This window comes from Dipodomys ordii, unplaced genomic scaffold (genome assembly GCF_000151885.1).
Source record: "Dipodomys ordii isolate 6190 unplaced genomic scaffold, Dord_2.0 Scaffold153, whole genome shotgun sequence".
Taxonomy (NCBI): Eukaryota; Metazoa; Chordata; class Mammalia; order Rodentia; family Heteromyidae; genus Dipodomys; species Dipodomys ordii.
In genome coordinates this window covers 865,352-890,038 of record NW_012267369.1, presented here as the reverse complement: position 1 = coordinate 890,038, position 24,687 = coordinate 865,352, and the positions used below count along the sequence as shown (strand labels likewise).

The following is a 24,687-nucleotide window of genomic DNA, read 5'->3' as shown; positions in this document are numbered from 1 at the left end:
AGAACTGGGAGCCATCTGCAGCCCTGGGGAGTTCATGCTGTTCTCCTTCCAGGAAAAAACTGCTGTTACATAAGCCCAAGCCCAGTGCATTCGGGCAGGGAGGTCCGGGAGCCCCTCCTCCAGCTGAGAAACTCGTTTCAGCTGCTCTACCTGCTGCTTCCTGTCTTGTCTTGGTCCAGAATCTCACTGCAGCTGTCTCTCTAATCATTCTCTCTTGTAGAACCTTCAAAATAGAATCAAATGCTAGCTCAGTGTCTGCAGAGAGAGGCCTGCCCTCTCAAAGATACTTCTGGGATCTGTATTGGACTCCCTATCCCTGGTTTTTGGGTGGGGTTAGGGTGGTCTCACGGGCCTGGGGCCTAGAGACCCACAGGGACCCTGACTCAGCCCCCTGGCACCTGCCTCCCTTGCAGATTGGCTTATCTTGGGTTATTCAGTTGTTACAAAAAAAAGTGTGCGCGTGTGCGCGTACATACACGTATGCACGTATTGCGTGCTTGTGTACACGTGTACATGTTCATTGAAGGAGGATCACCTGAATAATGACTGGTAACCTGCCCACACTCAGAAGTTGGATAGCATTGCAAAGATAATCTAATTTGTTGGCTGTGTTGTGCAGTGGGAGACTGAGGCACAGAGGACTTGGAGACACAGGTGGTAGCAGTAGGAGCCATCCTCAGGGGCCTGACAGCTGGCAAGCAAGCAAGGGGCCAGTGTGAGATGAAGGAGATGAGCAGAGGTGGTCAGCTGGCTCGGGAGCCAGGGCCTCTGTCTGAGCAGGCGTAGGAGCCTGATGGGCAGGCCGTGGCCGGGGTGCTGTCCACCCCCTGCTCACTGCCGGGACGCTGTCCACCCTCTGCTCACTGCTGGGGCGCTGTCCACTCCCTGCTCACTGCTGGGGCGCTGTCCACCCCCTGCTCACTGCCGGGACGCTGTCCACCCCCTGCTCACTGCCGGGATGCTGTCCACCCCCTGCTCACTGCCCACCTCGTTAGATTGTGGCCCCTTTCTCACCCCAAGCCCCCATTAGAAGTCATGTTCTCACCAGTTACCTTGTTTCTGTTGCAAACCCCAGCCGCCTACTTGCTTTCCTCCGGGTTTTTGCTGCAGCTATATTAATTCCGCATTATTTGTCCTTATTTTTCTTTTAAATCAGCTTTCTTTCTTTCTTTTTTGTTATTTTTACTTTAAACCTATCTTGAGAACAAACTTTATTCTGATACAGGACATAAGAAACTGTTTCTTGTCAGATACCACAAATGCAAGGTGGGCACAGGGAGAAAACAAACCTGGTGCCAAATTCCAGTTCCACACGTAGACCTGCCAAGAAGCCGCAATCTGGGGTCTTGTGCTGGAAGCGGTGCCGAGCATGCGCCACGTGGCGGGGCCCCAGCTTCTGCCTTTTGTCCTCAGGGTTTTGTGAAATGGCAAGGGAATGGCAGTGAGCCTGGTGGGCTCCGTGTCACTGGGTGCCACACCAGCACACCTTAGCCATCCTGAGCGTGGCTGTGGCTCTTACCCCAGACTGGGTGCCACACCAGCACACCTTAGCCATCCTGAGCGTGGCTGTGGCTCTTACCCCAGACTGGGTGCCACACCACCACACCTTAGCCATCCTGAGCGCGGCTGTGGCTCTTACCCAGACTGGGTGCCACACCACCACACCTTAGCCATCCTGAGCACGGCTGTGGCTCTTACCCCAGGAGACTCAGGTCCTACACACAGCACAGGAAGGGTACCCTGGTAAACTCGAGGGTTTTGGCCTCCCTCTAAGAGGTGATAGGTTAGCTATCTTCAGATTGTTTTCTTCGTTCTGTTGTACATGCTGATCAAAAGCTGTCCTCTCTCCTGCGTGCTGTTCCTCCCCTCCACAGACGGCACGCACAGTAAGAGCATCCGGACTCCCGCAGCATGTTGGCTGTGGTTTGTTTCAGGGCCTGTTGGTGCTACCGCACCCCTTCACCCTTCGGGTCTGGAGCTGTGTCTGTCATTTGGCAGGAGTAAGCGCAGGCCCCTGTACCCCGCAGAAGTGACTCAGTCTTGGAAGTTGATCTTAGAGCTCTTGCATTGTGGTCTGTCAGACTCACCAGCACCTGCCCTTGACTGTCTTTTTCTGGAATCTTGAGATGGCTGTGAAGCTCTTCATTAATGGACCAGCCTAAAAGTCACACCATGCACTATCATAGACCATTAGCGACTCCCAGAAGGCCAGTTCCGAACATTGATTTGGGTGCGGCCTGAGGATCCCTTTGGTTAAGAGCCTTTCTGGAGCCAGCCAGGCCCTGTGGAGGCTCTGAAGAGGTTCTGCCTGCTAATGAAGCTCCTTCGTCTCCTGAACTCAAAGCAGAGCCGCCGTTCCACACAAACAAATCGCTCCAGAGGCTGCAGCCCCCAAGCTCAGGGAACTGGCTTGAGGCAGAGATACCTGGTGTTCTTATTTTGAGCCTAGTTTGTGGAAGGCAGTTACCCCTCTCACTTCACCAGCACTGACATGTTTTCTGCACCTTTAGGAGATTACAGGAGGAAGGGAAATGTGGGAGAGAATAATTATGCCTAATTAGGGGAGGCAGGATGTCAGCTTTGCTCGTGATTAGAGCGTTTTGGGCACCAGTACTGTCGACTGCTAACGGCCTGTCTGCACGGTATCGGCTGCCCCGAGGGGGGTATCCTCTCTGGCCAGACCCAGGCGCCTGGCCCAGGCCAGTGCTGCTTAGCCCGGGGGCGTGATCTGAGAGGCGCAGTTGGTTCTGATGTTGTGCAGGCCTCACAGTGTATTTACGCAGGGTGGGTGGCCGTGATGTCACAGGACGTGTGGCTTTGTGGAACGCGGTCACCTGAGTCGTCTGCCCTCCACCAGCTTGTCACACTGGCAGGACTGTCTCACTCCATGTGGCACTTTATTTTTCTAAATTTAAAAATCAGACACACAAAATCAGGCATGCTTATGGGATACTATGTAATGTTTCAGTACATGCATACGTTGTATAAAGTTCTAATCAAGAAAGGACAATCTGTCTTCTCAAATATTTATAATTTATGAGTGGTTAAAAATATCCAAGATCCTTTCTTCTAGCATTTTTGATCTATACAGTTTATTATTATCCATAATTGCCTAAGCCATAATGTATCTCTTCTGTGTAACTTGGTATCCAATTTGTATCGCCCTCTTTTTTTCCTTTGTTCTTTTTTGTTGGTTACTGGGGTTTGCACTAGGGCCTCAAGCTGGGAGCATGTGCTCTGCCACTTGAGCCGCACGACCTGCTTGAGGGTGACAGCATCCTTAGTTTTCTGAGTTTTAGCTGGAATTACAGGTGTAAGCTGCTCTGCCCAGCCCATTGTCTGTCTGTCTGTCTGTCTCTCTTCACCCCTCCCCCTTCTTTTGCACTCAAGCCCTCATGCTTGCTAGGCAGATGCTCTGGCACTGGCCTTGGCCCCAGCCCCCTATCTCTTAAATCCTGTGGGAAGCAGTTCTGTGCTGTGAGAGAGGGAGGAGGTGGAATGTCCCCTGTCCGGGTCCTGCTTCGTGGAACCCGCACGCGATCATCGGTTAATTATCCTGCCTCTGAAACTAAGCTGGAAGCTCTGGAAGGGCAGAGTGTCTGGCGCAGCGGGCCCCTTCCTGCAGGACAGCGCTCTGGCGACTGCACTCTCCCGCTTTCTTAGCATATGTCAGCTGTGCGGGAGTGCCACTCTGATAGTCTCGTGTTCGCACACAAGGTGGCCTGGGCGCAAGTGGCCTCTTTGCCTCACAGCGCAACCATAGCAACTGTCTCCTCTCCTTCACATATCATGTGAAGTTTACTATGACATATGCTTACAGACTATTATGTACACGGTTATATCATAAAATACACACTTAAGATTTGGTCTACAGAGGTACATTTTTTCTCTTGGAAAGAATACCTAGTGTACATCAGAACTTTGTAAACATGGCTCTTTTTTTTTTACTTTTTGTTTTGCTGGTCATGGGGCCTGAACTCTGGGCCTGGGCGATGTCCCTCAGCTCTTCAGCTGAAGGCTAGCGCTCTACCAATTGCTCAACAGTGCCACATCCGGCTTTTTCTGCTTGTGTTGGGCTGAGGCATCGAACCCAGGGCCTCATGCGTGCGAGGCAAGCACTCTACCACTGAGCCACCTTCCCAGCCTTCATGGCTCTTTTTTAATTAGTAACTTGGTCGATTTCCTATTACTAATAATACAGTACCACAGACTGCACATGCTAGTAAAACAAGACGTTTATTTTGGCTCACACCTCCGATCAAGGTTCAAGGGCTTGGTGTGACTGCAGCCTCTTGTTGAGCCACGGCAGGGGTCACTGGAAGGAGGCAGGGCGCATGTGGCTGTTCCTGTGTCCCCAGAGCCAGGGGGTGGGGCCCTGGGGCTCCACCTGCTGACCTCACCATGCAGCTACATCCTACAGCCCCCTCCGGCTCCACTCCCCCCCAGTGGCTTCACCCACACCCCCGACATTGTTCTCCCTTCCTCTCGACCTTCTCTGCATACGTGTAAGTTCAAGTCTGAGGCTGGCCTGGAGCCCAAGAGCTCTGTGGGATGTGGAGTTGAGTGTGGAGGCAGGAAATGAAAGTCAGCCACAGGCCAGGCCCTGTGGAAGCTGTGCTGGTGGGTGTGGGGAGGGTCTTTACCACCTGGAGACTTTGCAGTTCAATGAATGTGAGGATGATAGACACATCGTTGACCACACAGGGACCAACATAGAACTGTACCCACTGTGAGGTGCCATATTGTAGTGTGGCACATGCCACGGTGGGAATACACACAGGATCAAGATTGTCCCACACTAGGAAGCAAAGGAGGCTGAGGGTGGCCAGGCTTGACCCACACAGGAAGAAACAAAGGCCGCCCAAGGAGAACTGTTGTCTGAGGTCACATCCCCAGCGATCAAACTTCTGACACCAGCTGTACCTTTAATGTTCCCACTACCTCTCCACACCACCCCCCCCAGCCCACACCTTCAACACAGGGACACAACTGAACGACACCCAAGTCAGAGCAAGTGGAACACTGGTTGTGCAGTGATGCTGGGCTCCAGGGAGGAGATCCCGGCAGAGGAGCCGACTCCCAGTCGGTGCCTTTCCCACACTGCCACAGCACCTGGGATGAGTGTGGCTCCACCCTCACTGCCGCCGTGCAAGGCTCCTGTGGACCTCCGAGACAGCTGTGCTCTTTGCAGAGCAGAGGTGCGGAGGTCATGTGTGCAAACAGCACTATTGCCACACGCACTGAGATTGACATACGTGTCCCCTGACAGGACTTACCAGGAACCTCTGCTCATCCCAGAGGTGCCCAAAAAGGCCTCAGTATTGATCAGGTGTGTGCATGACCATGTGTCTGTGTGAGAATACTGAATACATACAATACTTTCCACTCTGTGGCTTTGGGCAGGCGCCTTGCCCTCTCTGGCCCCGTCCATGAAGTAGAGCTCTTAGTAGGGCCTGCCAAGCCTTCAGAGCTGTGAGCTAAATACCCCAGGCTTCCTTCACAGGAAGCTCTGCCAGGTATTCTACTGCACTGCATTGTGGTGGCGGTACCTGACTAACGGAGGGGTGCAGGGAAGGCCCACCGAGATAATGGTTTGGATACGGGGCTGCTCCCTTGCTGTGGGTTTTCTTTCCCTCTGGAGTTTCAGAGCTTTTGATCCCTGACAGTCTGTGTTGCGTACTGATGATACTCCAAGAGTTCAGCTGGCCTGGAACCAGCTGACCCCACCAGCCCTGCAAGGGGGTCTCCATCAAGTCCTGGCTGTTGCCCTTGCCTCCTGGCCGCTCCGCCTGATTTCTCCTGGGTGCCCTTCCGCTTGGCCACATTGCTCGAGGTGCATGCTCGTCATGAATCCCTGATGCCTATGCCCTTGCCCGTGACGGTGGTGGGGTGGTAGGGACGGCCATCAGCAAGACCTTGTGATGGTGGGCGGGATGAGCAGGGGGAGGGAAGGGGGTTGAAGCTGTAGGGTAAACAGGGTTGGTGCAGGCGCAGAGACGAGCTATTGGCAATGTCTGGCTGGCAGCAAGCAGAAAGATGAAGTTTGTGCGAGCACAGATTTGAGTGGGAGAGGCTGGGGGCAGGGTGTCAACTAGGAGGCTGCCATACTGCTTGGGTCTGGGGTGAGAAGGGCCGGGGTGGCAACAGAGGGAGTAGAAGGAGCAAGTGAGCAGAGGCGAGACCTGCAGGAGGAGTCTGTGCGGAGGGAGGTCCTGCACCCACGGAGGCAGTCCACAGTCTGCAGGACAGACATGGCGGAGGCTGAGGGGAGGGGACCCAGCCCTCTGGAGCTCAGAGTGTTCGGGACAGAAGTGGACGTGGGAGTGGGTGGTGCATGTTACCTTCGGGGCACCCAGGAATTCACTGTGTGCTGGCCAGCACCCAGAATGCTGGTGCGCTGTCCAGACCAGCTGTTCGTGTGGATCCAGAGTTTCTTTTCACCTAAGCTACTCTTTGATGGGAGGAATAAGGTTTTCTCTAAGCCTGAGGAGGTCCATCAAGAACACTTTGAGCCTGATGCTGGTGGCTTACGCCTGTCATCCTAACTCCTCAAAAGGCTGAGATCTGAGGATCGAGGTTCAAAGCCAGCCCCTGGCAGGAAAGTCTGTGAGACTTATTTTCAATTAATCATGGAAAAAGCTGGAAGTAGTGTCATGGTTCAAGTGGTAGAGTACTAGCCTTGAGCAATAGGAGCTCAGGGACAATGTCCAGGCCTGGATTTCCAGCCCCAGGACTGGGGGGTGGGGAAGGGGGAATAAAAGAACACATAGAACAGCCACTCTGCCAGGCACTGTTCCAGACAGCAAGGAAGGACAGTGTGGAGGCAGGGCGATGGGCAGTGGTGCCGTCAGCAAGCTGCTGGGACCCACACGCCCCCTGGGAGCTGCAGTTTGAGCAGCCGGCCGCCAGGCAGAGGCGGCGAAGGGCAGGTGAGCCTGAGAAATAGGATGTGTGTGGTCGTGGGGGTGCGTGCCAGCTGGGCCCAGGAGACTCAAGGCATGGGCAAGAAGACGTAGACGTGCAGTCTCCCCATCCCCACAGGACAAGAAGTGTTGCTCTTACTACTCCACATGGGCGCAAGGACAGAGCAGGCGGCGGTCAGGGACACTCACCCTGCAGAGACAAGCTGGTAATCCTGCACACCTTCATGCTGGTCTGGGATTCTACCATGAGCTGGAGATCTGTGACCCTAAACTAAAAGAGAAAAAAGGAAACAACAGCCAGATTCTCCAAAGAATACGGATAGTAGTTTGAGAACAGCAGAGCTCTGTGCCACTGCAGACCACGGGCATGCTCCAGCAGGGAAAAGCAAGGGGGGCATTTTAAAGATAGAAATGTGGGACTGGGAGAGGTGGTGCACTCCAGGGACGGGGCAGGGGATTAAAGTCCAAGGCTGCGAGTTACGTAGGCAGGCCCAGGCCTTCCTCTCTCCTCTGAGCCCCAGACTTCCAATTAAAAAAAAAGTACAACAGAGCCGGGCGCCAGGGGCTCACGCCTGTCATCCTAGCTACTCAGGAGGCTGAGATCTGAGGATCGCGGTTCAAAGCCGGCCCAGGCAGGAAAGTCCGTGGCACTCTTATCTCCAATAAAACCACTAGAAAACCGGAAGTGGCACTGTAGCTCAAGCAGTAGAGCACTCGCCTTGAGCTGAAGAGCTGAGGGACAGCACCCAAGCCCAGAGTTCAAGCCCCACAACTGACAAAAAAAAAAAAAGTCCAACAGAACAAAAAAATAAAGATAAAAAAGAAGAGCATTACGTCAGATGGGATATTTGAAACAATAGCCCTCCAGCAGTGTGATTCATCACTGCCCGAGGCTGAGGCCAGTGTCTGGGCCGCTGGCCCTCTTTCTGTACAACGCCTCTGTGGCTGCCACCTGGCCAGGTCTCTGTGACTGTCCCCATTGGCAGTTGTGTTAAGAACTGTGCTTCTGGTTTCACCTACTTGTTGTTTTGTTTTACAAGCAACCCCATCTTGATTCAGACAACTTATATTTCATGAGAAACTTGGGCCCCTAGGCATCTAGCGACACAAGACTGCCCAGATAGCAGGACTGGAAACAGGTCCAACTGGAGATGACCACATGACTGTCAACAGGAGGCTAGCAAGAGAAATACTAGAAAATCCTTAGAGCACTGAATGTACACTGCTGGTACACAGAGCAGTACAGCTGAGACACCATAGAAACAAGACTTAGAAAGTTATTAGCATGAATCTGTTAGTGTAAAAGCTTATACATAGATGACCCCAAACAGGGGTGTTTACCCGCACACTTCGTGATTGACGTAGGAAGAGGACAGGTGAGAAGTCACAGAAGTTGAGACCCTCGCAGCTTCTGTGGGGAGAAGGCACACACGTCCTTCTGATGATTGGTTACCAGTGAGGTTTCTCCAGCTGGAGGTAATGGTTAGCAGACCTGCACAGGTGGGTTGGATTGCTTGTATTCTTTCGTAGTTGTTTCTCTTTTTCAGTGGGAAATCACACAGCCCTGCTGGTTGTGTGCTACTGACCCAGGTTGTAGCTGGAGAAGTGGTTTGGGGACATTTTGGCCTTCCCAAGCTGTATAAAGGAACTTTGACTTTTTTTTTTTTTTTTTTGCTATTTTGTTTTTGGTGGTGCTGTGGAGTTTGAACCTGCGCTTAGTAGAAGAGTGTTCTCTACCACTTAGGAAACACCTCCAGCAGGAATTTTGGCATATTTTAGAATATGGTCAGTGTATGTAGTCTTAGGCATTTAAGTAAAAAGACACGGAAAAGGTTCACGTCCCGCATTTTGAGCTGGGATTGTTTTTCATGGGTCTCACGGATCAGAAAGCAGGCTGTGTGTGTAGCACGAGGGACCACGTCTGGAAAGGTTGAGAGGAAGTGCTACTTAATAGACACGGTGCTCTTGTTCATCTTGGAGACAGTCTTCTTTGCTTGCAGGAAGCCAGGCTGGAGACTGAGGAGGGACTCTTACCTTGGCTCTGCTTTGCATATGAAGAAAAGAGAGGAGCCAGCCTTTGGGGTCTCAGACAGCAGGGAATGATGGACATTGACCGGACAGCTGTCTGGGACATGTTCTCTGCAGGCCAGGGACAACAGGAGAGTATCAAGGCACCGGGCGCCCTCCCAGGCCTGGGGACTGCCTGGCCTGGCTGGGCTCTTCTGCCACCCCACCTGACAGCAGGCTTCCCCGGCTTGTACTGCCAAGTGGGCAAGACATGGGCCCTCCAGAGCCTCTGGCTCCACAGGCTCCGTAAGACTGTCAGTGTGAGGCTGGGGGAGGGGGAGTGCAGAGGAGAGGGGTTAGCAGCGTGATAATCAGGTTACATGCCTCTAGCCACCCAGCCCCCTCTGCCGCAGACTGTCAGGATGCCAGATTCGCTTGGTACATTTATATGGAAACACATCTTTACGGGGGCTTGTAATTTTCTAGTTGAATAAGTCCAGGGTAGGCCCACTTTGGGGTTTAATGATGCTCCGTGGTGGGAGCTTGCTGAGGTTGGGGCTCAGGGAGTGGGTACCTTTGCCTGTACCACATGACTGGTGTGCTAACCGGTCCCGTGTCCTGTCAGCTCCCGAACCCAGAGGGACAGACTGAAGGTCTACTGCTCAGCCAGCAGCAGGGACGTGTCTGATGCTCCCAGTGTCTAGCCTGAGGTTTTGGTTCCAAACCCTGGTTTCAGGGACCCAACACGGCAGCTCCACAGGGCTTTTTTAGTGGCATTTCAACTGCAGATTAATCAAATGCTATTAGTGGTGACTTAGTCCTAGGGGAAAATTGAGCTAAAGCTTCTCAGTCAGTCTTTCCAAAACCAGGGCCCAGTGCAGGAAGGTAATAATGTAGGTGTTGAGAGTGTGGCACTAAAAAGACTCACAGATACTGGGGCTTCTACCAGGAGAGGAAGCTGTCATTGAATGGTGATGTCCACTCTGAGTCCAGTGGGCTGACTGACTAGTGATGTTTGCTCTGAGTTCCACCAGGAAAGGAAGCTGTCATTGAATGGTGATGTCTGCTGACTGACTAGTGATGTCCGTTCTGAGTCCCGGAGGCTGTGACTGATTAGTGATGTTTGCTCTTTCAGGAGGGGAGGGCTCTATAACCAGTTCCTAACTATCTGCTAGGTGTTGGGTGCTGTACTGGGTGTCTAGCGTTCTCTCCAATTGCCTTCATCACAACTCTGGAAGTGGATGTTGGTGTTATTCCAGTGGGAAAATGTCTGTAGAAAGATGTTGAGGAGGGGCTGGGAAGGTGGCTCAGTGGTAGAGTGCTTGCCTTGCATGCATGAGGCCCTGGATTAGATTCTACAGCACCACATAAGTACTGTAGCTCAAGTGGTAGCATGCTCGCCTTGAGCTGAAGAGCTGAGGGACAGCGCCCAGGCCCAGAGTTCAGCCCCTATGACGGACCAAAAAAAAAAAGGATGTTGAGGACTTGAAAGCAGGCCCCAAAATGTAACATGCTGTGCGGTTATAATTACAGTGGCAAATTCTAATGATAAATGTGTAATTAAAGAACAAGTATCATAAGCAAAGTTTAATATATGTAGAAAGAGAGAAACCAGCGGGAAATAAATTCCGTTGTTCCTGATGGTACTCTGGGATTGTGGGTAGATATTCTTTTCTTTGTGCTTTCTATGTTTTTCTGTTTTTCTGCAGTGACCCATATTCCTGCCTCAAGCATACATAAATTAAGCATGTGAGTGGGTAGGTCCCTTTTTGTGCTATTACATAATTGGAGATTCAGTGGCATGCTTTTTCACTTCATAAATTCACCAGAAACATTAATGACTCCTCCTCGACATAATTTTAATAGCTATTTCTGGTAGTTCTAAAACTTGTGTTTTGTCTGGGCTGAAGGATTGGACAGGAGCCCCTGTAATCACCTCCTCCAGTACTAACACGAGATACACCTTAGCCTTGGGAAGGGAGGAAGTCCAGAGACACACCCGAGAGCCACAGGCCATGCTCAGGATGTTGTGACAGCCTGGAGAGGTAGGTCCTTGTCGGGATGGTGGTGCACACCCATAGTCCTGGCACTTGGGAGGCCATGGCAGGAGAATCTGAGGCCAGCATGGGCTACGTACAAAAACAAAAAAACAGGCAAAACAAACAAAAAAAGAGACAGAGCCTGCTGGGAAATCACAGGTGGCTTGCCTGCCTGCCTGCCTGTGCTGGGCTGTGGGAGCCTCAGCCTGCGCCACACACTCCACGGTAGCGGCCTGGGGACTCGCACCACACCAGGCTGGCTGGCGTAGGGGAGGACAGCCCTAACTGGAAGGGTCTACGCCTGGGGGTGAGGCGCCCATGCATGCTCAGACTGCGCGCTGCCACTTAAAAGCTAAACACAATGCATATACCGCTCGTTCTCTGGTGTTTATCAGGGTCAAGTGGCACTTGTAAACTTCCCCTGGGCAGGGTGGCTGGCTGGCTCCTGCCCCTCCTCTCTGGACACCAGCGGGAATGGGTGGAGCTGCTGGGCAGCCAGGCCTCGGCCACCGCTGGTTCCATTCTCCCAGAGCTGCGGTGGTCAGCGCACTGGAGCTGGGAAGGCCCAAAGGGGCTAGGGGACCGTCCCACCTGACAAACTGGACTGACAGACGCCTTCTTTGATCCCCAGTGACAACTGTGAAAAATGAGAAAAATGAGGGGCAGCGAGAGCAACCAGCTCAATGCTTTATTGGGGGGCAGACCTGCCGGGCCGCCCCAAGCGGCCACGACAGGCTCGGGCAGAATTTAAACAAAATGTTAGGGGCTGTCACGTGGGTCACATTACAATTCGGGGTAGGGTCGGTTCTGAGAGGAGGTGTTATGAAGGTGTTACGAGTGTTTGGCAAAGGGAGGAGAAAGGAAGGAAACAGGCCAGGATTGATCTACAGGCTTGGAGACTGCACGAGTTGGAACAGGAGCTGGGTTCTTGTGAGGTCTGAGCAGGAAGGCAGAGGTGAATGAAAAAGCCAGTAGGCCCAGGGAGGTGGGGCTTTCCGGTTAGGCCCGACAACGGGAAGTTTACAGCCCAGGATCATCCTGCGGCGCTTCAAACAAGCTCCCGCATACCTGGCATTCTACCTGGCCCTGCACAATAGGGTGGGGGTCAGTCCTTGGGCAGGGTGGACTCCTGGAGCTGGGGGAGAGTCACATTCCAATGAGGAGGGTAACCAGACTGTGGCAGGAATTTGTAAGTCACACCAGGGAAAACAACACTGCAGTATCGTAAACAGGTGGGGACACAGGGTGGGGCCTTCATCGGCAGGCAGACTCAGACCTTAGAACAATGTCACCGTGGGGTCCCAGAGGGACTAGGGCCCTTAGCTCTTGGCACCAGTGGAGTACTTCCTGGGCCAGGTGAAGTACGCAAAACCCAGACCCAGAAGGCCCCTGTGAGGGGGATGGGCAGGGATGTCTGGACCGTCTTCCCACAGAGCGGGGGCCCCCTCCGCACACTCTCCACCTGAAGGGGCTGGGAGGGTGGCCAGGGAAAGGAACCAGCAGCTATCAGGGAGGAGAAAGGAAGGGTCTGGGCTGGGACTGTGCACTGAGACAGAGCACCCAGGGGCCTTCCGTCCAGCTTGGAGGCTGAGTGTGGAGCTGGGCTCAGGAAGGGGTTGTATGAGGTCTGAGCAGGGAGCAGGGGTTAATGAAAAAGCCACTAAGTCAAGGGAGGGGGTTGGGCTTTTCGGGATGTTTACCGCAGGCCTTAGATAAGGTGCCCCGCCCGTCTGGCTGTCTGTGCGTATCTTTGGTGGCTCTCCTGGAAAACGGTGCGGGTGGGTCCTTCAGTGTGTGCCTCCTGGCTGGAAGGCCGAGGCTCCAGTCCCAGGCTTCCAGGTAGGGCCTGGGAGGCTGTGAATGACGTTATCAGCTTTCTCTGGCCCCTCCCGTCACATGCACAGCCGTGCTTGGGGCCAGGGAGGGCTTTTCTGCTCTGTGGGGGGTATGTGTAACACAAGTGCCTTTCATGCCCCCTTTTGGCACTAGAGGTGGAATCAGGGCCTCTGCCCCAGTGAAAGTCTCTTATAGCCAGAGTGATGGATGCAGATGTCTGCAGAAGGAGGTTTATCCCACAGAGTAAACAAACACAGCACCTCCACCTGGCTCAGTATCCAGGAACCTCTCCCCTTTGACAGTAGAGGTAACCAGGAGACACACAGATATTTCCAACATAAATACCAAAACAGCCAGGGGCAGCCGTGTGGAATAATAAGGACGTGGAATTCCAGAGTGGCTGGCTGAGCATTTACCCTGGAGGCCACAGATTCTTCTCGGGGAGCTTTCTAACGACAGCTCCGAGACAAAGAGGAAAGGAAGAGGGGATGGGCAGACGGGATGGGCAGACGGTGCTTCTGCCAAGCCCCAGGGAGGTAGGGCCTGGAGGCTAGCGTCCAGTGATCTTAGGAAGGCTCATGAAATGACACAGCTGGAAGTTGGGGCGAGGCTTGCTGAGCAAGCCTACCACTCAGGGATGGCCGCAGTCCTGTCCCCTACGCGTGCACACCAGGACGGCCTGAAGCCCTGTGTGTGGCTGCACACTGGGTGGGTTCCCCGCCATTTGTTCCGCATTCCTGGGTGCCCTTTGGTGTAGGAGGGTATTGCGCGTGGGGAGCCGAGCTCGGGCAGCCTGCTCCAGGCACGTGGGCCCCTCGGGAGCGCTGCAGCAGACAGGGTGGCTGGGAGGACAGGGCCCAGGGCGGCGTAGTCAGGAGAGCGGGAGGAACAGCCAGGATGGGAGAGGCTCTGAGCCGAGCCGGGTGTTCCGGAGTGTGAGAGGCTGGGGTCTGCCGCAAGGCCGGTCTGCGGGATTTGATCAGCCGTGGAGAAGCCGCACTCCCAGAGGTCCAGCTGGGAGTGTCCCTGCCAGCGGACCAACAGACGTCCAAGCCACGTCAAGGCCAAAGCGCCGGGAGTGGGGACTAGCAAAACAAAAGTGTTTACCAAAGTAGAACACGCCCGTTCAAAGGTTACTGGGGAGAACAATGAGAGGTAGGAATTTTAACAGCCTGGCGCAGGTATTTCCTGGCGCCTAACAACCCGAGACACTCTGTTCCATCTGTAGTTTTCAGAACTGGGTAAAAAGCCTCCATCATTATTAAGGGGCAAGGTGGCCCTGAGGACATGACCGGGTTTTATAGGCCCAGTATCCATATTTCAAGGCCAGGCACTCTGTCTGTGGCTGGGCAGAGAGGGAGGCCACCCCACAAAATAGCCCACGTCGCAAATCATTGCTGGGGGAGTAAATGCTCTGTTCTTACTTCAGTACCCAGAGAGCTTAGAGCAGATTTGAGCAGCTGAGCTCCAGACACGGTCTGTCCCTAGGACTGGGATTCACCGTCATAGGCCTTCCTCCCGAAGAGCGGCACCCTTCCCCGGAGCTGAGCACGAATGCATGCGAGGTCTAGGTCTCTCCCCAGTCTACCGTGGGTAGTGTTTACATGACAATACCTTATTTGAGGGTAGGCACGAGCATTTAAAGTTGAATTCTCTGAAGGTCAAGTTCTGGGTGTGACTGGTTTTTGTTGTTGTTTTCTGCCAGTCACTGGGCTTGCAATCATGACCTGGTCACTGTCTCAGCTTCTTTTGCTCAAGGCTAGTGCTCTACTTCTTGAACCACAGCTCCACTTCTGGCTGTTTTTTGTTGTTGTTGTTTTGTTTTTTGGTGCTTAACTGGAGATCACTGAGCCCGTGGCCTTTCCTGCCTGGTCCGGCTGTGAACTGTGCTCCTCAGATCTTATCCCTGAGCAGCTGGGATTGCTGGGTGCTGAAGGATTAGGCTAGGATTACATGGCCGGAGCCACCAGCTCTCAGCTGACTGCTGCTCTGAAGGCTGTACTGAAGGACAGAATGCTAGAAGAACACTTGGGCTGTGGCTTTGTTATGAATTTGATCTTGTTTTCTTCTTGAAAAGCTCCTCTAAGAAAGGAAGATCGGGTTGGCCTTCAATCAGATGAGTCATCCAGTTCCCTTTCTGTTTATGGAAGTCTCAGTCCTCCCTTCCAATCTCAGGGTCCCTGACTCTCCAGTCCTCGGAAGCCCGCGGTGGTGACTGAGGGAGCCCTCTCAGTCCTTCGTAGCTGGCCCCAAGCTCGTCTTTCTCTAGTCTTCCCTCTGGAAGCTCTTGTGCTGCTCCACCTGGGCCAGTCACAGATGACAGGCAGGCAAAGGGGTTTGGTGGGGGAAGTAGGTGCTTTCCGGGCCCTGGAGTAAACACACTGTGGCTGTCTAAATGCTCTGTTCATTCATCTATCCACGTGTGCATAAGTCCACGCATGCACGCACCCATCTACCCATGTGTGCATCCATGCACACATGTGTTCATTCCATTTTGATGGAGCAGAGGCCTTGCTCTCACTAAGGACTGGCCACCAGAATGAATCAATGGAACTTTGTCTTCAAAGAGCACAGGGTCTACTCACACTAGATTATGATGAATGCCAGGTGATGGAGGTGTGAACAGAGATTTTAGGGCCCCAGGAAGGGGCATTAGTTCTGGAGAGAAAGTGCTAACAACCTCACAGGGAAAGTCTGGCATGTCTGGACCTGGGGCATAGACAGAGGCAGGTATTAGCAAACCAGTATCCTCCTCTGTCTAGAGGACAGAGTGGGAGGAGGGAATTCACTTTCCTCATCTGAAAATGGAGAACATGCCAACATGTGCTGCACGCACCCACAGCCATGGTGGTGTTATGAAAGCAGCTCACTTAGGGTAGCATTCTTAGACCAGGGTCTGGCCAGAGCCAGTCTGCTGCTGGCTTGCTGATTGTATAACACATATCTGCTCCAAGACTGCCGCTGCCAGTGTGCCCAGGGGCCCTGTGACGTCACGCACCCGTGGCAGGATCTGTCTCTGTCGCTGGGGACAGGCCAGTCTCCTTTCCTCTGAATACTTGGTGTGTTTGGCTTTACTCTCGTCTTGTCCTCTATGAGAGATGGGGGTGGGGAGGTGGAGCTGGAGCCATGGGCCTCCAAGGGGAGAGGCCGCGGAGCCCTGCCTCCCCCTCCCCCACGGGGCGGGCGGGGGAGGGGTGGGGAGGACAAAACTCAAACCTGAGGGTTCATCCCTCCGCTGCTCTGGGAGGCTCACACCCAGCCTGGGATAGATTGACATGTTTTAAAGCCATGAGATTTGGCAGGCAGGCGGAGTCTGGGGTGGATATGGCTGATAAAGCGACTCAGGGAGCCAGCGGCTGTTTCTGAAAGATGCCAGAGCTCAGAGCAGCGCGCCCCTCACCGCGGCGTGCGGGTCACTGGGGCTTGAGTTCACAGTGTGTCCCCCGGGAGCCACCCTGCGGCCCTGTGGTAGGAATGGGCTCCATCCGCCCGGGGCTCACTGCCCACAGCAGCTGCCTTCCCAGGCCTCTCGCAGGGCGGGTCTTCAGCCGGAAGGTCAGGGCCTCCTCTGGAAGCCTGGCGCGGCGTGGAAGGCGCCCGCCCCCCAGCGCACTGGCCAGGCATCGAGGTCCGCAGTGAGTCACAGCTACCTGGCGCCCCACAGGGACAACACGGAGGGCTTTCCAGAGGCCAAGACAGCCTAGAGCAGCCTTGCCTCACAGTGGCCTCCCCACTTCACAGACAAGCCAGCCAAGAAGTTAGGTCACCTAAAATAAGCAATTCAGAAATGGGGGGTTGTTGGGTGGGGGAAGAAAAGCCATGCCACCCTGGTGGGCAGGGCGAGCGGGCCGCGTTTATACATTCTGCGCTCTGCGTCTTGTTCATCTCGGGCTTCAAGCACTTGACTGGGGCGGGTCCCGCCTCCAGGGCCGGCTGCCAGCGAGGCCATCTGCTTCTGGGGCTGCCCCGCCCGCCGCCGGCCTCCTCCCAATGACGGGCTCTGGCTGGCTCCAGCCCCGAGGGAAGCTCCAGGAAAAAGATTTCTGCAGCCTCTTCTTCAGGAGCCTCCTCCTCAGCCACGGGGGCTCCGGCTTGAGGGCACTGGCCTGTCAGATGGGACAGACGCCATCCCTGTTCCGGATCCCAGCAGCACTTAGCTTGTGAGCCTCCCGAACCTGAGGTCACGCAGGGTCACCACCTGCCCAGCTCCTGCTCTCCCTGCAGAGGACGCCGCGGGCCTCCTCTCCACAGTGCCTCGACACCAGCTCCCCTTCTGGGCCTGGAATGGGCACCGTGTCCGCCTACCTGGCCAGCCAGCTCTCCTCAGGCCTGGCCTCAGGGCCCCTCATTTTGCCCCTCACAGCACAGCTTCATGCACACGGCCTGTGGAGGTCTGTCTCTGAGTCTAAGCTAGCTGGCAGGGGTGACAATGGTCTGTAGCTCCCAGGCCTGGCTGTGGCTCCAGCAAGCTCAGCCATGCTTCCAGACGGCCCTGTGCGTGGTGGCTGCTGTCCTGTGACACACGGGCCTCTTCCTCGCCTTCTCACCGCGTCAGGCGGCCTGGCAGGGTCCATGTGCCGTGACCCCGTCACAGTGCTCTGAACAGCCTTCCGGCAGCCACGAGGTAGAGCCACTCACGTGGCGTGCTGGTCCTGGCATTTTCCCAGCAGACACGTGATCCTAATGTTCTGTGCAAACACAAAGGAGAGCTTCCACATGGCAGGCAGCAGCCAGGGTTGAATGTTCACCCTGGGGACAGGTATGGAGGCTGGAAGCCTAGCCAGGTTAGACCTGGGGGAGAGGGAGGGAGCCCAGGGAGCAGGAGGAGGGGCCATGGTGGCCACTTGCTCACCAGCGCAGCCTGGCTGGCTCTGGAGGCTCCAGCCTGGGGCCTGGGGCCTGATGGCCAAGTCTCTAGTCAGGTGACCTTCGGGTTTCCTGGCTGGGGGCATGGCTCTAACTGAGAGGTAACCCCCCCCCCCAGCTACCTGAGTGGGCGTCCCCACTGCTGAGGTCAGAGCCGGCCACACAGGGACCACCCAGCCGCAGAGGTCAGGCGGATGAGGGGTGCGGGGCTCAGGTAGGCTGGCCTCGCCCACTGGGCCAGCACCCAGGCTCAGATCTGGGCACGGGGAGGGGTGCAGAGCTGGCAGGGACGGGGCAGGTGGATGGGTCTGCTGGGGTGGGGATATCCTGGGGTTCCCAACTGCTGGAACACAGGTTTGGTTTCACGCTTCCAGACGCGCTTCAGGATGGGTCTGGGGAGGGGTGGGAGACACAGACGTGTCAGGATGGTTGTCCTGGCCAGAGCAGAGTCCCGGAACCCAGGCAGCAGCTGACCGTGGCAGTGGAGGTCCGTGTGGTTCTGAGGACAGCTCAGCCCTCACGCCGCCTCCACGTGCAGGGCTGGGCCTGGCGCCTGGCTCACGAGCACCCGCTCGCACACGGCCACTGTTAGGATCCATCACAGACATCCCAGGGGACCACACAGAGGCGGGCGGGTGCAGGAGAAACACGACTGTAAGGTTCATAGAGGGGCCACATCTCCCCAGGAGGGGAGCAGAATGCGTCAGCTCTCGTCCGTCCGGGTGGGTAGCTCTGGGGGCAGCGGCATTTGCAGGAAGGTCTGGGGTTGTTGGAGAGGGGGTGGCCAGCTCTGTGGTGGGAATTTTAGGGCAGAGAGGAGCTCAGGCCGGGCTGGAGCTGAGGCCCAGTAGCGGGATAATGCAAGGACTGTGAATTGAGTTCAGCTTCCAGCTGTGCCTTCCTGACCGCTCCCTCTCCCCTGCAGGGCCCTGGTCTTTGTGTCCCATGGCGCCGGGGAGCACTGTGGCCGCTATGAAGACCTGGCTCAGATGCTGCTGAGGCTGGACCTGCTGGTGTTTGCCCATGACCACGGTGAGTGCAGGGAGCAGGCCCTGCCGCCTCTCTCCTCTGCCTTCTTCAGGGCTGAAATGCACAGCTCTCTCTGTAAGTAGAACAGTGTCTGCCCAGCGCTCCTGCCCAGGCTGAGCCCATGTGCAGGTGATTGGAACTCTCCGGTGAAAACCTCAGGTTGAATGTGTTTACATAAGCACTTGCCCCAGGGCCAAGCAATCTTCAGTTATGTTTATAAAGTGCTTTCTCTCCAAATGGGCCTGGTTTTCTCCCTAGGGACTCCAAATGGATGAGGTGAGGCAGTTCAAGTTCAATTTAAATCCGGGATTACCCGGGAGAGACTCACAAAGCATCTCTCAAGAGAAAGCATAGACACAAGAACACCGGCACGCACACGCGTGGCCATGCACACTCACGCATAATCTATGTAATACAAGTGTGCACAACACTACACACATGTGTGATACATGTAGACCCATGAGTACATTGTGTGTGCTGTCTGTGCGCACGTATCTGAGTGTGCACACACACCTCCACTGCCATCACAATGTGTGGCTCACACATCTGTGCAAATTCAGTCCTGCCTGTGGTTCTCCCAGTTTTGTTCTTTGTCTCACAGTCTTTAAGCATTCCCTGTGGCTGAACATGGTGTTTTCCCTCAGCCTCAGTGCAGAAACACACATCTGGCTTGAAAACATGTAATTAGGTAATGCGGCTGAGAAGAGGGCGCGGGAGCCAGGCAGGGCCATGAGTCCTCTGGAAGGAGAGGCTTGTGTCTGCACAGACACTAGCCAGAGGGCGGCCGCTGGGCATTGCCTATGGAAAGATCTGCTCATTTGCTTTTCCAGGAGCCCTTTCTGAATGTATAGATGCAGTGTCCCCCAACTGAGGGGAGACTAAGTGCTTCCCTGTCATAATTGTAGTGTTCTCTAGTGCTCTGCAGTCATCTGGCAGATGGTTTTCTAGATTACTCCCAGCTTCTTCTGTGGGACTGTGTCATCACTAGCTGGACCTTTGCATACCCTGTAAGGGCCTGGCTCTCCCCCCCCCCTCCATTAGAGATGGTGGTAATCTCATCATTGCGTTGGAGATGTCTTCAAGGAAAGGAAGAGTTACACTATGCAATTTCAGTATCTGCCTTGAACTTCAGTATCTCTTTATCAGATGGACTCCCCCAAATCTGCAGAATTAAGTAAACATTCTGAAGGTGACATCTGAGAAAATGCTTTTCTGAAGGGACTCTTTTCTGAAATCTTTTGTGTTTGTCTTGGGCTTGAACTCTACATCTGGGCACTGCCTTTGAGCTTGCCTTTTTCCTTCTCTCCCTCCCTCCCTCCCTCCCTCCCTCCCTCCCTCCCTCTCTCTCTCTCTCTCTCTCTTTATTTCTTTCTTTCTTTGTTTCCTCAATGCTAGCACTCTACCACTTGAGTCATAGCTTTACTTCCGGTGTGTGTATGTGTATGTGTGTGTGGTTAATTGGAGGTATGAGTCTCACAGACTTGCCTGATGTGTGTGTGTGTGTGTGTGTGTGTGTGTGTGTGTGTGGTTAATTGGAGATATGAGTCTCACAGACTTGCCTGGTGTGTGTGTGTGGGGGGGGGGGTTAATTGGAAATATGAGTCTCACAGCCTTGCCTGGCCTGAAGGGACCTTCTTTAAAGTAGAGGGAGAGGGACTGGGAAGGTGGCTCAGTGGTAGAGTGCTAGCCTCACATGCATGAGGCCCTGGGTTCCATTCCTCAGTATCACATAAGAAGAAAAAAGCCGGAAGTGGCGCTGTGGCTCAAGTGGTAGAGCGCTAGCCTTGAGCTGAAGAGCTGAGGGACAGCGCCCAGGCCCAGAGTTCAGCCCCCATGACCAACCAAAAAAAAAAAAAAGATGTTTCTGGGGCAGCATCTAAACTGAGGTAAAGCCTTTGTGACTAAACAGAGTGGGAGTAGCCATTGTGCCTGTATTGAGCTCTCTAAATGACTTGTGGAAATTCCTCTGACATGGACCTAATGGGGAAGTTGGTCTCAAGAAATGAGCCCAGCTGAATGTATGTGAGAGAAGAGGGTACCTCCAGGGACGGGCGTCTCCAGAGACAGGTACCTCCAGGGACATGCAGTGTTTGTTCTTTCCTATGGTTTTAAACTAGGAGCAAGTCACGTTGAGAGTTGGTGAGGGCACTCACTGTGCATATGTCTAGATCTGAAAGTCCTGTTGGGGCCTGTGGGCTGGCAGTGCCAGGACAGGCCAGCGCCCCCCTCAGCCACACCGCCTGCCAGCCCTCTGATGTGTTGGTGGAGCTCGCTTCTGCACCCTCTTCCCTGACGCCAGCCTCTCAGACCTGGGCCCGCAGCCCCACTCAGCAGGGAGTCCACACGGTTGCCCTGGGCCTCGTGCGCCCCTTCCCCAGCCCTACTTTGTGCACCTACGCATGCGTGAGGCAGCCCTGTCCCGTGCTGCAGCTGGTTCAGTGGGGCTGCACCTCCCTTCTGCCTGGCACGGTGCAGACCAGCTCCGTGGACGTGACCCGAAGGCTCAGCGCAGGGCATAGCTGGGGGACGTGGGGCTCTTGTCCCGGCATTGCGGGTCATCTCTGCAGAGGTAAACACACAGCATGTAGGAAACGCTTTACAAAGTGACAGAGACTGTCGTGGTTTCATTGCTGCGTCCTATGAATCTCACACTGACCGGCTTGATTCTCGGTCTCGCCACACAGTGACTTCTAACATTTCACCGTGTGGGCAGGAACCTCGCGGAGCTGTGGTTGTAGCTGTCTGGCGGGTGGCCTGGGGTGCACCAAGTGGGCTCCGTAAGGATCCAGTTTAGCTTTGTTTTCTGTTTTAACATAAGGAGATTTCTGGAATGTCCTAGTGGGTGGCCTGTCAGGATGGAGTCCCTGTGGGCCCACGCTTGGTGCTTGTTCTGTTGTGTCTCAGATTCCTCCTAACGGTGAGTGTCCCCATCTCGGTCACAAGTCCCTGTGCCGGGGAGGAAGCGGGGTGGGTGAGGAGCTGCGGGGGCCCAGCTCCAGCCGTGCTCCTAGCGCGTGGCTGTCACGCTGGTGTGCCCAGCACGCTGCACACCCCGACCCGAGGCACACGAGGCAGCAAGCCACAGGGGAAGGGCTGGGCTCACAGGACGGCAGCCAGCCCTGCGTGTGGCCTCTCTCTCTCAAATCTCACAGCCAGCGCGCCGTCCCAGGACAGCTAGCAGGAAGTGAGCAGCAGAGGGCGACTCGCTGGTGGCCGCTGAACAAGGAAGGGTCTTGGTGAGGGACCAGCAGGCGGTGGACCAGCTGTCCACCCCTGTCACACCGCGCTCTCGGGTGTGTCCCATGGGGGAGGCCTCCGGCCAGTTCCGCCGTGGACGTTTCTGGTATGTCGGGGAGCGCGTGTTCCCCCGAGTCCCATGCATCCCCCCGCTCTTGCAGGGCGTCGGCGCCTCGCTGCGCGTTTGCTGCGTGCGGGCGCTGTGTGAGCAGGCACAGACAGCGCTGCGCTGCCGCCCTGGCCAGCGCGCGACGCGGTCCCTGCACACACAGACTCTGTCTTACATGCTGTGTGTCGGTGCCCCTCTCTGCTCCCGTCATCCGTGATAGCCCAGGACCAAGCAGAGACCAGAAGCGTCCAGAGCGTGTGGTGCAACACTACAAGAATTTGTAACTCAAGCCAGGTGCGGGTGGCTCACGCCTGTCATCCCAGCTACTCAGGAGTCTGAGAGCTGAGGATCACAGTTCACAGCCAGCCCAGGCAGGGAAGTCCGTGAGACTCTTATCTCCAATAAACCACTAGAAAACTGGAAGTGGCGCTGTGGCTCAAGCGGTAAGCACTCTACCTTGAGCTGAAGAGTGCAGGGGCAGTGCCCAGGCCCAGAGTTCAAGCCCCACGACTGACAACCACAACAACATAAAAAGAATTCGTAATTCAGATTAGATCCTCCCAGAAGTGTTTTCAGTGCAGAGTAGGAGGTTTGTAGTCTGTGAGCATCGTGGGGAGGGTGCGCTGCCCTGGAGCAGGTGCAGACGTGTGGTTACTGGAACCCCGCATCTTGAGGCCAGGGGATCGAAGGAGTGGCCAAAGGCCTGCGGATGTGGCAGAACAGAGCAGCCACAAGGCTGCTCCTTGGAGACACCGGCATCCCAGATCCTGGGGCCTGGTGGGGGCTGGGTCATCCATTGAGAGCCATGGCTCTATCTCGTCTGTGGATGGAGTCCCTGCAGGCCCTGACAAAGATGGCTGCCTGGCCTCTCCCTGAGGTCCTAGGTCTTGGTGGGGCCAGACACTGGGGTTTCAAGCACCTAGGTGAGTCTGATGTGCACTCAATTGAGAATCTGCTGTGCTGTGAGCCAGAGAAGCCACGCAGCCTGCAAAGCTGAGGACATGATGCCACACCTGGCCCAGAGCTGAGGAGGTACTGTGCCAGGCACCTGTGTCCCCTAGTCAGGCAGAAATCCCGCAGAGGGCGGGCCCTGGCCTGCGCAGCCCAGTGTCTGTGAGCAGTCCCAGAGCCACAGCAGCCGTGCGGCAGGGGAGGCACAGCTGGGCAGCGCAGGAAGGACTCTGGGCGGTGTGGGTCACCAGAAGAGGGAATCCAGGGCAGAGCCCCTGTAGAGACAGGCTGGGGGTTGGCGGGAGAGGAGTGGCCCATTGCATCTGCACCCGATAGGTTTCCTGTGACGTTCTAAATCTAGCTGGGAGAAAGCCCAGGTGGGCGTGCCTGTGGCCCCCGGTGCCAGCTGCCTGCCTGACTCACTGGAAACGCCATCTTCCCCACGGGCAGCTGGCCAGGATGACTAGAGAGATGGCCAAGTGAGGTTGGGGACAGACGGAAGTCTGGAGCCTGTGGCGCCCCGGGTGTGTCTGACCCCAGCTCCCTAACGGGCACAGTAGAACCCGGCTTGCTGCTGGGGCGGGACTCGGGGCACAGTACCCACTTGCTCCACTCCGCTGAGGAACACTGCCCGGGAGCAAGCGTGTGGAAATAATTTGCTGGGGTCAGAGCCTTCTCTGTATTTACAAAGTATAAAGGAGCCATCCTGGACCGATTAACAGTGAATTAATTATCTGCAAATATTTGAGGGAAAGTGCTAAAGGAAGGCTTTTTTTTTTCTTCTTTTTTCTCCTTTTAGCCCAGCCAGGCTGGAGAGAAGAGGGGCTTGGAGGGAGTCTGTGGGTGGCAGCGGTGCTGATTCTCACAGGGATGGGCCTGGTGCGGACAGGAAAGGAATATTTAGAAAACAGTGGGGGAAAGATGATAGAAGTGTGTTTTCCACACATAGGCAGATCTGAGTCGAGGCCCCTGGCGGGGTGTGTTCTAAAATAGATTGCCATCAGTTACAACAAATATATTTTTGTTGGAAATGTTTGAAAATGTGTTGACAACTTTCCTCGCTTTAGTAAATACAAGAGTGGAAATAATGGGTGGAGGGGCCATGATTAGCTCCAGAGCTCCCCGCCCGGTGCGCAGGGGTGAGGATGGGGGTGCCCCTAGCGCCTCTGCCTGCCTCCCTTTGCCCCTCCCGCGCCCCTCGTCTTTGTTCAGCTACACAGCCTTCGAGTTTGATGTAAGTCTCCAGTCAGAGTCATTGCCTCTTTCCTGAGTTCTCAACGTCCCCAAGAGGCTGTAAAATGGAGGTGATGGTTACACACTACATGCGCACACGCACACATGCACACCAGCACTGTGGCTGTGAGGATGAAGAGAGGAGAAGCAGGCTCCCAAGCTGAGCAGACCCGAGAGCCGCGGGAGGACGTGCTCCCTCCCCCAGAGCCGAGGGAGGACGTGCTCCCTCCCCCAGAGCCACTGGAGGACGTGCTCCCTCCCCCAGAGCCGGGGGAGGACGTGCTCCCTCCCCCAGAGCCGAGGGAGGACGTGCTCCCTCCCCCAGAGCCACTGGAGGGCGTGCTCCCTCCCCCAGAGCCGAGGGAGGACGTGCTCCCTCCCCCAGAGCCACTGGAGGACGTGCTCCCTCCCCCAGAGCCACTGGAGGACGTGCTCCCTCCCCCAGAGCCACTGGAGG

General features: G+C 55.3%; 1 protein-coding gene across 2 annotated transcripts in view; it reads left to right on the top strand.

Annotated features, from left to right (window-relative positions):
* Mgll (monoglyceride lipase) overlaps positions 1–24,687 on the top strand; it is an 87,077-nt gene that overhangs the window by 16,216 nt on the left and 46,174 nt on the right. For both annotated transcript variants that reach the window (XM_013032327.1, XM_013032328.1), the window contains exon 3: positions 18,597–18,703. In XM_013032327.1, the coding sequence (XP_012887781.1) occupies positions 18,597–18,703 (107 nt within the window). The remainder of the gene's footprint in view (positions 1–18,596; positions 18,704–24,687) is intronic.